Source organism: Melospiza georgiana, chromosome 4 (genome assembly GCF_028018845.1).
Source record: "Melospiza georgiana isolate bMelGeo1 chromosome 4, bMelGeo1.pri, whole genome shotgun sequence".
In the NCBI taxonomy this organism is placed as follows: domain Eukaryota; kingdom Metazoa; phylum Chordata; class Aves; order Passeriformes; family Passerellidae; genus Melospiza; species Melospiza georgiana.
The window spans coordinates 24,233,894-24,249,464 of NC_080433.1; the positions used below are offsets into that span (position 1 = coordinate 24,233,894).

A 15,571-nucleotide genomic window follows, 5' to 3' on the forward strand; every position below is an offset into this window, starting at 1 on the left:
AAAAACATTAGGAAAACAACTGAGTTAGCTAATTGAGTTAATTCATCAGCTAACTACTTCCTGTGTGTTTTTTCTCATGTCATCTTTAATTTGTTTATAGTGAAAATACTGTCTTTCTTACAAAACCAGGCCAAAACCAGGGTTTTTCAGCAATTTGGATTGTTCCTCCCAAGCACTGAGTAGTTGTAATAGCTGTAATTTTAACAACCTGTTTGTTTCAAACTGGTATGTCCATTCAGGGAATTCCCACGGAGTTTCCAGGTGCTGTCAGCTGTTACTAACCTACCTGGATACTGCTAAACTGTCTTTTCAAAGGTTCCACATCAGATCCCTCTTGTACTACACTGCTCTTGGCTCTCCTGGCTACCCCACCTGAGTCTAATCAGCTCCGGGCCAAGAAAAGTACTACTTCTCACACCTAATACAGACAGTCTTCGAAAACAGGCTCCCCAAGAGCAGAGAGACTATTTAGGGAGACATAAGCTGCTGGCTAAGAAAGGTTTACTCTTAGTAAATATAGGATAAAGATCTGAATAGCAAAGTGCTCAAGCTCAAGCCCACACTTTGTCAGGGGAAGAACTCGTGCTCACTGTGCTGTTTCATAGATGTACACAGCCCGGAATTTCCTCTTATTAAGCTCAAAACGCTAGTTTTCATCTCCACGGCTCTGTTGCAAGGGATTTTGACAGGCGAACGGACGAGTTTAACGCCGCATTTGGAGCAGTTCCATGATGATACTGAGAGGCAGGGTAGAGGGAGGTGCACAGCACATCAACACTGGAAGCTGCCAAGTGAGATTTGTCTTATCATAGTACTGCCAGGTGTTTTGAGCACCTCAGGGAGAGCAAGAGAGGAGCTTTAAGAAGTGAGGCAGGAGAAGGAGCAGGCAAACTTTCTGCAGACACACAAGGGGAGGACATGCATTTCACCAGGGAAACTGTTAAATTCCCGGTCAAAGGCTGAGTACACCATAGTAGAAGACACATGTCTGCAATAAAGATTTCATGGAGATGGAAGGGGAAATAATAAAACAAGACTGACATCACCTGTAGTCTTCACATGCAGAGCAGCTATGTACAAGAGCCCAGTAAATACCAGAAGAGAGTGCCTGCGGAGCACAGTCATGTTAAACTCCCAATGCAGGTCTGCTCCATCAGAGGAGGTCCCAGGAGACCCCCAGGAGCTCAGCTACCCAAAGCAAACTTTCAATTAGCATTTTCAGCAGGGGCAATAATGTGATAGAGCAACACACAGGACCTATCTAGCTTGGATATACAAACTCTCAAAAATAATTCACTGTTTCCCCTTTTGGGGCTTACCGATCTTTCACATCTCTAATCAGCTGGCCATCACTCCCTCATATGCTCTGTCTGTGAAACAAGGTAAACCAATGTTCCCTGTTGAGATAAAGACACTCAGGCTCTTCTCTAGAGAGGGCCTAGAAACACCAGACTTCAGCTCCCATGCACTCAGCTTTTAGGTGATTCTGGGAGCACAGAACCCCTCCAAGTGAGAGGGAGCAACTGGCCACATGCCAGCACAAAAACAGAAGGGCAGTGCTTGGTCCTGCTGCAGTCACAGGCACAAAATCTGAGAGGAGAAGGGTGAAGGAGGTGGCCTTCAAGAGCAAGAAAAGGACAGCAGTGAAAGCATAAGGGCACAATCCATCCACAGCTTTCCCAGATTACAAAAGGCAATGTGAATGTCATACTTCCTTCCACTGTGGGTTAATTCACCTGGACAGAGATGACAAACACTTTTGGTTTTAAATAGAAAGTACCTCACCTTCCCTCCCCGCCTCCTCCAACAAACATGAAAGGAGCAATAACAAGTACTATCAAGCACAGACAAGCCCTTTGGCTAGCCAGGAAGTAAGGCTACACACAAGTGGAGCCGCGAGATCTTCCTCCTCCAAAAGTGGGGAGAAATGGAGCTTTCTGCCCGCCACCTTGTCCCTCCCCGCATGGTGCCAGGTGACGCCCAGCCACCCTTGGCCCCACTCCCCATCCTGCCTCCCCTGCCGTGGGCCATGGAGTAGCCCACACGCCCAGGCTGCTGTGAACATGCTCCCAGCAGAGAAAGTCCTGCCCTGTGACATGGGATGGAGCTGCTCTGGCCGAGCTGAAGCCATGAGCTTCTGGCAGTGAGAGGAGAAAGGCATTCACGATAATGTTTGAGTGGCATGAGCGAGGACACCCTTTCTCTCATTGAAACAAAGGGTTTCCCAAGTAGTCCCTAGTTTGAGTTTATCCTTGCTAGTGCAGCCACAACGTGGTGTAGAAATGCCAAAGCTGGTTTTAAGGACTACAGCTCAGGCAGGAAAGAGTTTTGTGTTTGGCTCTAACACCCACCCAAAAAACAACAAGGCTGCCCTGAGCCTTTTCCTGCTATCTCAGCTTGGTTCAATCATCTTGGTCACACAGTTCTAGTACACTTCACAAGAAGCTGAAAGAGGGGAAATTTAGGTTAGATATTAGCAAGAAATTCTTTCCTGTCAAGGTGGTGAGGTTCTGGAACAGGTTGCCCAGAGAGGTTGTGGATGCCCCATCCCTGGCAGTGTTCCAGGGCAGGTTGGATGGGGCTCTGAGCAACCTGGGATAGTGGAAGGAGTCCCTGCCCACAGCAGATGGGTTTGGGACCAGGTGATCTTTAAGGTCACTTCCAACTCCTTATCATTCTATGATTTGAATCAGCTCAGAGACAGCCTTTCTCCTTACAAAACCCAGAGCACAGCGTGCAGGACAGCACCATCTCTCGCAGGAAGCCACGCACTGGACTTCAGTTTGGTGAGACACCCAGGAAACTGAACACAAAGCCTGTCCTGCCACAAGCCTCAATTTTGGTATTTCCTCAGCTAGTCTTGCCATGCTTAGGCTGGCTTCCTCAGCTGCATGTCCATGAGAGAGATTCCCACTGCACATACTCCCCTGCAAGAAAACAGTCACCAATCTTCACACACCACCCCGGGCTGCTCTATCACTGTACAACCCATCAAGGGAGGTGAAGGAGGGGGGTCAAAACTCTTGAGCTCAGGAAGAGATAACACAGGATGCTAGAGATAAGAAGGAAGGAGGGGAAAACTGTAACATGGAGTCAGCTTTGAGGGTATGGAGAGTTGAAGGAGCTTGCTGAAGGAAAAGACTTAAAAGGAAAGTAATATGATCTAAAACAGCAAAATAATGTAGAGTCTACTGCTGGGCTACACAGTGCTGGTAATGTTCTGGGAACCAGGAGTTGCCTCAGGTGTCTTAGGCAGGGGAGAACAAAACACAGCTGCCAAAAGCACCTGATCTCCTGGAAAATGCATCTAAGCTGCTACTGAAGCCTGAGAAACACAGGTGAGACCTCCCAGTCACACCAGTGCAGGGAGTTTGCCCGAGTTTCAACACACCCAGTCGCAGCTTTCACTCGTCATAGGCACACTCAAGATATGCTGAGCCTATTAATTATCTAATGACTCACTAACTGAGGGGGAAAAAAAGGATACTTTTCCGTACTTTTCTTACATTGGTTGCTATTTAAGTAGATTAAAATACTTAATGCTAACAAAAAAAAAGTGTCAGAGAAGCATCATTTTGGGTTGAACACAATTTCATCTATTTCATCTTGGAAATTGCTACTGAACATTTGGCAAACAGCAAGTGAAGAATGTGGCTTGGATTGTACATTGCACTTCCCAGAGATGCAATAAAAGTGATTCATTCTTAAGGTAAAATGGGGTCACCTGTAAAGCAAAAAAAAAAAACCCAGTTCACTCTAAGCAGAGGTTAAGTTTATATTCATAAAAGTAATGGGTAAGCCTTGATATTCTGCAGTTTTCTAATATGAGAATAAACAAGAATAGTGTGTGATTCTCACTACTAGAGCTCAGCAGAAAGATAATTGACACTACTCGGTGAACAGTAGAATTCCCACAGTGGAAGTAATGTATTGAGTCACTGCAAGTTGCTCTGTTCAGGTCTCTCCACAAACTCTGGGGATGGAGACACAAGTGACAGAAACATCTGGAGCACAAAAGGAGGCAAGAACTTCCCAAATTACCTTCCCCATGACATTTTATGCAGAGGTGGCTGGTAGCAGCATGCTCTACACATTCCTAGATGGCATGTCTGCCAGGAACCCCAGGAGTTCTCAGTTCCTCTTTGAGCAAAATGATTCAAGACTTTCATGGGACAGATTCTCCAGTTAGAGGCAGAAATCTCAGAGTCTCTCACTACACTATGGATGTGTGAGCCAGAATCCCACACTGCTGTTTTTGAGTCTCAGTTTAAAGAAGGCTCATATTTGCACCAAACCATTCTGACAGATGCATATGCCCTTAAGATATCAAAGGACCTGGAAACACACTTGAAATCTTGGCCTTGCCCAGCCTTCACAGTGGAGCCATTTGTGTAACCTGTACCCCTTCTGAGCACAGTTAAGCTACAGGCAGATAAGAATGAACAATATTCAGCAAACTGAACTGGGACAAACTGTCCTGCCCTGCAGAGAGGCCATTCAAAGTTATCCTGTCTGGTGCAAACAGGTAATATAACCTCTTTCACAGCCAGATCAATTACCACCTGGAAAATTGTCAGATTTCTGGTAGCTGTCAGAGTCCCACAGAAAATAAAGCTGGAACATTCTAGTAGTGTGGGATGACTGACAAGCTAAACATTGATATATAACCAGCCATAAATATACTGGCAAAATCCTGCTTTTTTATCAATAGGTAAAGCACATCCTATGCAACTAAAAAAAATGCTAAAATACCCATAAAACTGCACTTTCCATGGAAGTGATAGTACAGTATCATCAGCCATAACAACAGCAGAAAACTGTCATTCTCTGGCTTTAATATTGTACCATCAATTGGAGAGAACAATAAAAAATTGTTGGATTCAGAATCCCATGAGATAGCAATCACAACAACAAAACCACACATTTATCCTTGTGTTGTGCCCTCAGAATTCATGTTTTCAGCCTTAGCTCCCCATATCAGTTTTAATTACCTTATGACTCCAGCAATGAGATGTATTTTTAAAAGTTATGGGATTTGTAACACAACCAAATCACAAAAATACTTGGCAATACTGTAGGAGTGATAGAGTTTTGTACTGAAAACTGTAGCTAAAGAAAAAAAAAAATCCATCCAAAAGAGATGTAGGGATGTATGTGGAAAAAACAGGTTTTGGTACAACCCTCCCCTAACCCAGCTTCTCAGGGAACAAACCATTTTTTTTCATGGCAATTTAACTGGTGTCTTTAGATTGAAGAAGCTACCACGAGACAAGTTTGGTATTGGAAGCAAAAAGTATTAAATATAAATAAAATGTTATAAGAAGTGTAAAATGTAAATGTGGGAAAGCAACAGCAGGGACCACTTCCCTCTCCCTTGTGGAAAAACACACAAAGCCACAGGAATCGTGTGATTTCTGAATAGGAAGGTACTAATGTGAACACATGGAAAACTCGTTGTTCCTCACGGTCTAAGATTGTATGGCCAACTGGCACAGTTGGCCATGCAAGTCTTTATTGTGCACATCACATTTTCTGTTTGTCATACAGTCCCACTTCCTAGAATCATGTGGTTATGTGAGAGTTTTGGCTTACAATTAAGAACAAATGGATGTATAGCCTTTAATGGGTATGGGAAAGGCCAGAAAAACTAAGTACGACTCAACAATTAAATCTCACTGTCTGAGTTCATCTTAATTTCTTAATCCTAAACCTTAATTTGTAACTAAGGAGAGGAAGGGCAACTCCCCATTCCCTCTCTGCCTGATCCCTGTTTTTCAAAGGTTGGGACTCATGACAACATAGACTATTTAGGCCTGATGCAATGAGTTACATGAGCTACCAGAAACTAAAAAAAGGGCAGTGAAATACACTGTGATATAACTGGGTTAACAAAGATGAAATATCAAATTTGTCAGGCCAAATTTAGGTATTTGCAGATATCCTGTTCATTTATTTATACTCCATTCCTTAAAAAAAAAAAAAAAAAAAAAAAAAAGGAAAAAAGGAAAAGAAGAGTTTCCTCAATTCCTTCTGCTGCTGACTGTACAAACTATCCAACACCACCTGGATCTTAATAAATCTCCACTAAGACCTGACATGGAACCCTGAAAATCCACAACGCCTGAAATCCAGAACAGACCAATTTACTATGCATCCAGGTTTCTGCCAACATCTTCCTCGTGCCAGTGCACACATGACCATGTATGAGCCATCCCAGGGAGTTGTCGAGCTAAAAGAAACAACAACCCTGGAGCAGAGTGATGTGAGCAGCCATAAAGGTATGACACAGGAGAAAAGATAAGTAATAAAGGAAAATCTGACAGCTCCCTGCAGTAGTTAAATGTGGAATCAGAGAGTGGTTTGGGTAGGAGGAGTCTTTAAAGCCCATCTCATTCCCACCCTCTGCCATGGGCAGGGACACCTTCCATCTTCTAGCCCCATCCAACCCGGCCTGGAACACTGCCAGGGATGGGGCAGCCACAGCTTCTCTGGGCAGTCTGTGCCAGGGCATCACCACCCTCACAGGGAAGAATTTCTTCCTAATATCCCAACTAAACCTACTGCCAGTTTGAAGCCATCCCACCTTGTCCTGTCACTCCAGGCCCTTATCAAGAGTCTCTCTCCATCTCTCCTATAGGCTCACTTCAGGCACTGGAAGGCCACAATGAGATCACCCCAAAGCCTTCTCTTCTCCAGGCTGAACAATCCCAATTCCCTCAGCATGTCTTCAAAGCAGAAGTCCTCCATCCGGCAGGCCCATGTCCTCCATGTGCTGGGACCCCAGAGCAGCTGTACAAGCTGCACGAGAGGATAAGAACACAGGACTGGGCAGCAAAGCAGGAGGAGGAAAGCAGAAACCTGGACTTAGCCCTATGTTCTGGTTAAACCACACCCAGGATCCACAGGCCAGTCCCTGCCACTCCAGCATAGGTGTCTCTCCGTGTGTGACTGCCAAGCACTCCACACACAGAGTCAGGTGTTCCCTTGGCAGCCCACACACACCAGCAGCAGCAGAGTAGGGGGGTTTTACACACTCAGTCCTGGCCCTCTGCTAGGAACATGTCTGCTGCCCTCTCAGGTGAGAAGCGGGCATCAGGGGAAGCAGGATATTCTAACTGGATCCACAACCATTTCCAAATGAGTGATTGTTTTTTTGGTTTTATGTTTCCTTGTCTCCTTACTGCCACTGACTGTGACACTCTGGTGAACCCACAGCCAGCCTCCTTCCCATAGAAAGGGCTGGCTCTGAGGGGATGTTGCATGGAAGAGAGGTCAATTAGGAGACAGCCCTTGTGACCAATTCTGAAAACAAGTAACAACATGTAGGAGATCCTCAGAAAAAGCCCTGGAAATCTCAAATAACCTGCAAAGTTTAAAAGGGAAATAATCCAAAGGGAAGTTCCGGGAAGGGAAGGGGAAGGGAAGACACTCTTGTGACCTTGTCTTTCAGATCAAGCTGTGAAAAGTTGTATAAATCAGGGGTTTAAATGCTGTTATGGATATACATCAGTCTTAGAAAATGCCTTTTATAACCAGCTTTACCACTTAGTACTACCTTATTTCAAAGTTTATAGTAGTAATTATAGCCCATAGATGTTGTAGGTAAGATTTAGCATTAGTTCCTAATACTGTCATTAACACAGCATATTATAAAAATAAAAAAACAAAAAGAAAAAGGTAGAGCAATACACCTCCAAGTGTGGATTAATTTAAAGCATTAATTTTATACCAGCTCAGAAATATTACTAACATTTCTTTGATGCATTAATTAAAATATTTTTCCCATTTTAATAATTAAACAAGTTTCAATGCATAAGGAAAACTAGAGATATTTTTATCCTTCCTCCCTCTATTTTAATTTTTCTGCATATGAATGAAGGGGCACAGCCCGTTTCCCACCACCACCCTTCCAGATTCTCTAACACTGCACTCCTTGCTGGCTTCACGATCTTCAGTTATTAGCTGAGCAATCAGGATCCTAAGATTACCCTTTGGGAGTCTCTCAAGACATCAACTCTCTCTCTTCTTCACTGGCCCACGGCTTCCTTTTGCTCAGTCCTGTGGCATGTAACACCACTTCTCTCTTTCCCCTCCCAGGTCCCACCCTATAAGATGGCAATGCTTCGAGTAAAATAAGGTCTGTGTGTCTCAAATTCACCCCAAGCTCCTGAATTCAGTGTGGCAATGAGAAATCAGAGGACAAAGCAACTTAACAGTGGCCTGTGAATAACAGTGTAAAGTCAAGCCGATAAAACTTCCTTCACCTTTTTTATGGCATGGTCACAAAACGAAAGCTCTGTCTGAGAAATGCCAAGTCCTCTCGTCCCCCGGCCTACACAGGCATGCATGGCATATTCTAACTGGACTGGTGCGTACCTTCCCATCCATGAGATACTTCTCCCAGGAAGCTATAAGCACCAGGCAAATGAAATCAGAGGCTTGGCTCCTTCACTTTCCCATTACCTGCAACACGCTTTGATCAGCAGGGCATAAATAAACACATAAATGTCTCATCTCTGCCAAGGTCAATGAGATGCAGCAGAGTTCCTTCAGTCATCTAAAGGAGTTCACTGGACTTGGGATGGGGCAAACTGCTTTGCTCTGTTTAAAAAAAAAAAAAAAATCACTGGATGTGACAGCAAAGGGTATGATGTGGTCTGACCACTGTGATTTGGGAAAGCTAAGAGCAACAGAGAGCCTGAAAGGGGAAGAAGTGGGACTGTCAGCAGATCATGCCCAAGAAAGAGCAAAAAGCCAGAGCTCTCCTTCTTGGAGTCCTCTCCCCAAACATGTTCCTGTACGGAAAATTTGGTCTAACCTCTGCCAGACTGATGCACCTGAGGAACCCAGCTTTCAGCACAGATCTTTGCGGCCTATTACTGAAGCAAGCACCTCACCTCTTCCACTTGTGCCAGTGAAAGTGCAATTACAGCTATCCCCACAGCAGGACAAGCAGCATTGCTGGTTTTGATGCAAACATGGGGAAGACCCCAGCATTCCAAACCTTTGGCTATTCTTGCACTTGTCCTAACAGAAGGTGGCAAAGACACACACTGCTCTTTTAAGTCTTGCCTCTCCTCACGGCTAGGGCTTATGAGCAGTTAAACATGGGTGCAGTCACTAGAAATTTCAAGCCAGTGTGGCAAAGGATAGCTGTTATCACCAGTAACATAATCCAGGCTGGAAGGGGAACACACATTAGGATACTCTCCTTCCTACAGTGCCCCACTGCAGTCATTCAATAAAAGGAGTCTCTACAGAAGACTTAGATTGTAACTGGTTTTGGCATCATTTTAGGGCAACCAAGAATGGCCCCATCCAGCAGAATTTCCAATTCTGTATTCTAGCTCTTTGCAGCAGTTTCTGCCTGTCTGAGGGTCATCTGTGCAGTTGGGGTAATAGTAAACCCTCCTACCTCCCAGCCATACTCTGAGGATTAGGCAGGGAGTGGCTGCTCAGTGTACTGAATATGCAAAGGCCTGTTAAAACCCCATATCTGATTGCAACCATAAGCAAAGTCTTATTTAAGCAATCCTTTCCCCAACAAAAATATATCAGCTGCTCCCTCTCTTCTTTCTTTCCGTGTCTTTTTTGCCTCCAAGTTCTTCCAGATAACAAAACACATTACTAAGATATTTTCCTTTTCTGATGTAAAGTTGTTTTCTACAAATAACAAAGATTTTTCCCACAATATAGTGTACATACTCAGTTGTTTTGGCTCATTCTGTATTGCACTTGTACTGGAGGAGTCTCACTGCCCAGTCAGTGAAAGCCCCACTCCCATCATCTCACACATGTCAGATATTCACATTCTAATAGACATATCTAATAGATATGTCTATTTCTCATTGTGCTTACATTGAGAAGAGACCCCTTCTCCACTTCCATCAATTTTATGAACTTAGGACAGAGAGCATTAGTTATTTCTTGCTCCCATTAAACACAAAACTGTATTTCTCTACCAAACCATAGTTTAAAACCAAGCTGGTGTTTTTGCATGTGCTTTGCCTGACACTTCTGTATTTGTCTCCCACATCAGTTAATACCTTTTTTTTGCCTTTCAGTGCACTTTGTTCACTCTTTTTAGCAACACAACAAAACCTTTTACAATGCCACCTTTTAAATTAAGCTTTCAAAGGCAACATTCTAGTAAAATGCAGCTATAATACATTTCAGGGCAGATTTGCTTCCATACTGCCTTGCTGAACATGAGATTTCTGATCATGACAGTTTTCACTGCATACACAATGCAGCACATCTCACCTTTTCTTGTTCTGGTCTCTTCTAAAGTCATCTGCTACGACTATCAGAGTAGGAATCGATTCATCTTTCCCCTTTTATACTCAGATGCCTATTTTCATGTCAGATACCACTGTTATCACCCACTCAGCAACCAGATAGGCAAAAATGACGCTGGTAGAGAATGAAGGAAGAAATGTCATTCATCTGGATAACACCCACTGGGCCATTCAGCTGTCATGATTCTTCTAGATGCACAGACACAATTTTTAGCTGCTTTTCACAGCCTGGACCCTCCCTTGTGACAGAATGACATAACTTGCATGCCTGGCCTTGCTCTTCCAGGATAAGGCACATTTCATTGCTCCAGCATACCTTCAAATTGCTCATCTTCCTCTCTCTGCCCTCTCCAAAATGAAACAGCTCAGTTTATTCATTGTGCAGGGGCAGAAGACAAGGTAAACTGCAGGAGCGATGTGAGAGGATGACTGCCTTCCCAGACGGCACCAAAACAAGCAGTGTTCACCCTGTGCCTACAGAAACATCCTACAGCCTCCCTTTCAGCCTTCTCCACATGCCCTGCTAGAATATTCCCTCTTCCCAGCTGTGCTCACGGATGAGAAGAGAGTGACATACAGTCATGTATTCCCTATACACATCACCAGTTGCTATTAAGAAATTACTGTGTGACTTGGAGGGGTAAACCCATTTCCCTCAATCATTTGCACATTTAAGAAAGCATGCCACAACCTGTAATTTGTTGCAAAAATATGGGATGGTCCCATTTCCCTTTGGCTGTCTCCCCCACAGCATCCTCTCTCTGCCCCACAGTTTGTCACAGCACAGAGTCACAACCAGGTTGTGTACTGTACTGCAGCCTTGCCAGTGCTCCCCCCCTTGCCCATCCTGAAATTCTCCTTACCTGTACCTGGGACATGCCTTTCCAGGAGAAAACACCTTGCCTCAGAGTTGGACTTTAGTGATCCTTGTGGGTGCCTTCCAACTCAGGATATTGTACAGTCTTGTGCGAAGGAGTAGAGAAAGGAGAGAAAAGTGCAGCATTCTCAGAGCACTCTAAGATCTACCAGATCTATTGTATCCAGACTCAAGCCTGAAATATCTTCATGTGCAAAGAAAAAGAGAACAAACAATGAGAAGAGTTACTTGAGCCATGAGCCATACCAACCATCAGGACTGAATCCTCACTGTTCTAAATACTGTGCACTATTCCTGTCCTGAAGAGCTGGCAGCATACTCAGAACACCTCTTCTCCCCTAAATCCAGCAATAGAATGGAAATAGACACACTGCACCTTCACAACTTCAACAGCAGCCTGGCAGCCCCCACCTGTAAAACCAGACTGTAATCTTCGAGGACCTCAGAAAAAAGAGTGACTCAAATGTTGCAGATAGATTACATTTCATAGTCTAGAGTTACCCTTGGATGCCTGCACTATGGAATACCTACAGCAAAACTTCTGTTTGACTCAAGCTTAATCCAAGGATTTAGCCTGCAGCCCAGACCCACTAAAGACATCTGATGCTACAGCATCAGAGCTTTGCTACAGGCACTGGTATGGTATCTTTTTATTGTGAAAGGTATAATCTTCCCATCTACTCTTTCCAAGTTTCCACGAGCCCCTCATAACAGACAGCAATCTGTAGTGAAGATTTAAGGGCCCAAGTAAGATTTAAGCTATTCAAACAATCTGTGTAGGCATTTTTGATCACTACACCTGTAAAGGTGAGTGTAAAGCACACATACAATATAGCTTACACATCCTAATTTTTTGCAGCTGCCCAGCAAGATCACGGGCAAAGCATCTTCTTCTAATCCTCCTAGCAGTGCCGTTTGTGTTAGCGTAACACTGCTTTGTGCACCTATTTCTATTATCCAGTGAATATGAAAGTGTAGCCATGGCAGCCACTTTGTGGCAGATGTGAACAGGGATCATGTCCAACTAGCTACAAGTCTGCTTGTAACCCACACTTGTGTCCCCTGATTATCCCTGGGCTTCTGCAACCTGAACAAATCATGCCCTAACAGGACCAGGATCCTAATCCCCTCCCCTGCCTCCAGAGGGGTGTATTTTGGATTCATAAACTCTACTGCTGGATTTGGTGATAAAGCAGGAGCTTTCCCTCCCCTCACCTCCTCCAGTCACACCCTGTGCAAGGCTGGGTCTGCTCACCAGTGCACAGCTCTGCTCTGCCCATGGAGGGGATCACCCAGCTAGTGGATCCCGCTTGGCACCACCCCAGCCTGGCCCTGGTGGAGATATGGGAATTTCTGTATATGATCAGCATTAGGAATCCCCGTGCTTAATGACTCAGAGCACCAGCAAGGCTGTGCGCAGTCAATCTCACACACTGAGCCCCTGCCTGCAGCTGGGTGTTCAATCTGAGATCACAAAAACGTGGTTTGGTGTCCAAATGTCACACACTTCTCTGTGCCACTGCAAAAAGGATATGTTTTCAGGAAGGGAATTTATGGCCATCTCTGCTTGAATGCAGTATTCTCCCAGCAGCAGGTTCCTGTGCTTCCTCAGTTCCCTCCTTGTGTGCTATCCAATTACAGTTTCTTCAGCCACTCCTCCTCAACCTCTCCTAGCATCAGAACATCCTCTCTTTTGTATACATTTACATATGTCTATCTGTTTATCTATGTGCATTTGTACACATGCCATGGTAATCACCTCCCCTCTTCTAAATTTTTCCCACTATCAAAACCAATAGCCCTCCCCCTGACCTTGCACTGAACTTGTACTAAAGTCATGGGAATTTCTTCTTCTGACTTCACCTTGCTTTTAATCCAACCTCCCCAACATGAGGTCAAAACAAGTCCCCACCACAGGCTCTGTTCCTCATCCTGCAGTGTTCTGCACAGGACTTGAAGGAATAGTGTCTAAAAGAATAGATGGGGAATGGATTTTGTCTCAGTAAACCAATTCTACTTAAAGGGCAAGAAAGCTGGAGTCACTTGTTAATGGAAAAGACAAGATTAATGAAGCTTTCCCAAAAGGGCACCCCACATGGCTCAGCACTGAGAACTCACATCTAGAATGCATGAATGCATTAACTTAGAACTTTTCTGCACCACTGAATCCTTCATAGGAAGCAGTGTGTCACAGCCAAGGCTCAGACCTTCTTCTTACACTAAATGCTCTTTCCCACACAACAAATTTCAACACGCACTTCTTGACCAAAGACATAAAAGCAGCTGACCGAATCCCAGTCCTGGGTTAACCCAGTTCTCCCAAGCCACACAACAGAGTTAATCCACACTACTGAGTAAATCAGGGCAGCTGCTCTCATGCAGGTCAGCTGCAGAGGGAAGGCAAAAAGATACACTGCCTTCTATGAAGATTTAAAGGTAAGGCATGCTTGTGACAACTCCTAGTTTCACCAACTCTTCACCTTGCCAAAAGGAGTTCCATCCTCTGTCCTTTCTCTCCTGGTGGTAGAGGTGCATGTATGGTCCCACAACAAACCGCACCAGAGTACAAGTAGAGATGCCAACAGGAAGGCATGCCGGCTTCTTTCAACAGCAGTGCCAGCTGAGAGGATTTGTGCAACCACAGCCTGTTTATCCAAGCACAGAAATGTAGGAACTAAATGTGTGATTCCCTCTGGCATCTAATTCTGCTGTTGGAAAAGGTGGTCCCTCACTACATTTCTCATGTGCAGTGTCACACTACACTTCAGCAATCTCTCTGGCCACAAGGCAGGCTAATCCAACTTCTATACTTTCTTCTTTAGGAAGGGGGGTTAATCAGTTGGAGCAGTGACTGGACTGATCTGAGGCCACTTGGTCACCAGAGCTGATCCCAGGGAAGCAGTAGGAGCTTGCAGTCAGGACTGGATGAGAACTGGATCATTCCTTCAGCAGCATCCTGTTGTGCTGCTGGGCTGCTCATCATGTGAAACCCAGCTCCAAGCAACAGAGTTATTCAATCATAGTTCCCAGGAAGCCCTGCCTGCACAGAGACATGAGGCCAGGCACCCTCCGTCACTGCTCTAAACCACGCTGATCACCCAGACTCCAGCTCCACAGCTGCCTCTTCCCAGAAGGAAGAGCTCAGCACAGCTAACAGCCATGGGCTTGCAGTACAACAGACCATTAGCTGGAATGTGTCATCCTGGCAGCAACAGGCTTTCATGTCAACCTGACATGAAAACTTGTAGCAAGACTCTGTGGTTAGGAGCCAGGCCAGACAGATGGAGATAAGAAATTAGCGAGGGTAATCAGCCATTGGAATAATTTATCCAGGAAACCACTGCAGCCTATCACCTGATATCTTGAAATCAAGACTGGGTACTTCTATAGTAGAATTTTGGATTCAATGCAGGGATAACCAGCTGGGAATGTAAATACCTGCCAGGGGTCAGGTGAAGGTATCTGTCTCCAACTGGCTGATACTCTGAACATCAACTGTGTGATTACCTCAGGAAAGAGGGAAATATACTCTCTGTAGAGCCCAACTGTCAAAACAATAGACCACAACTGCATTTGCACTGAAGTCACTTCTGAGTACTTCAGTAAAAGATTCAACAGGAGTTCAGTGAGGAGCTGCAAAGCAGAAAGGAATTGCAAAACTTCCCAGGCATGACTACTGAAATAAACTAGCTGTGGATAATTTAGCCAAACAGTAACAAAGCAAACAACATCAACTGGAAAGATACCAGATGAAAGAAAGCAAAGTAAATACTTAGAATCAAACATTCTTCGGAAAAAAAGTGATTCCAATTAAGAATTGTAATTTCCTTGTGGGCTGTTCCTTAAATTTTGTCTGGGATAACTACGGAGAGTGAATGTAAGATGAATACAAACTAATTAAATAAAACAGCCCATTTTAAACAAGACTCTAAAGCAGATTACATTAAAAAGGAAAAAAAAAAAGGAAATAAAAAATCATCAAAAAACTATAGCATAATTTGACTCTTTCCTACTAGAAAGCACATGAAATAAGAGTACTATAAGAAATTATAAGGTTCAACATACCAAGCACAAGAACATCCATCTAAAGTTAACAGAATAAAAAAAAAAAAAAAAAAAAAAAAAAAAAAAACAAAACAAAAACAAAAAACAAACCAAAACAAAAAAGCCTGCAGAACAGACTTACCATCTATCTAAAATCTACCAGGATGCACAAGAACTTCCCGGAGGAAGTATTTGTGTCCCACTATTTCAGAGAGCACGAGCATCAACCTCAAGCCCAGCCACCTGCTGTCACAAGCAACTGGACTGTGTAATCCCACTGAGGTTTACCCAGACCATGAGGACAGGACAAATGCCACCCTTAACCACCACCTGGCAAAACAAGGTTCTACAC

The 15,571-nt window shown here is 44.2% G+C and overlaps 1 protein-coding gene across 4 annotated transcripts in view; it reads right to left on the reverse strand.

The window, feature by feature from the left end:
- Positions 1-15,230, reverse strand: part of ARHGEF5 (Rho guanine nucleotide exchange factor 5) — a 31,478-nt gene extending 16,248 nt beyond the window's left edge. For 2 of the 4 annotated variants that reach the window (XM_058023324.1, XM_058023322.1), the window contains exons 1-2: positions 13,656-15,230; positions 11,162-11,359 (exon numbers count right to left, since the gene is read on the reverse strand). In XM_058023324.1, coding sequence (XP_057879307.1) covers positions 11,162-11,176 — 15 coding nt within the window. In that variant the 5' untranslated portion in view covers positions 11,177-11,359; positions 13,656-15,230. The remainder of the gene's footprint in view (positions 1-11,161; positions 11,360-13,655) is intronic. The other 2 variants (XM_058023323.1, XM_058023325.1) reach the window with 2 other exon arrangements.
- Between the last annotated feature and the right edge of the window lie 341 nt (positions 15,231-15,571).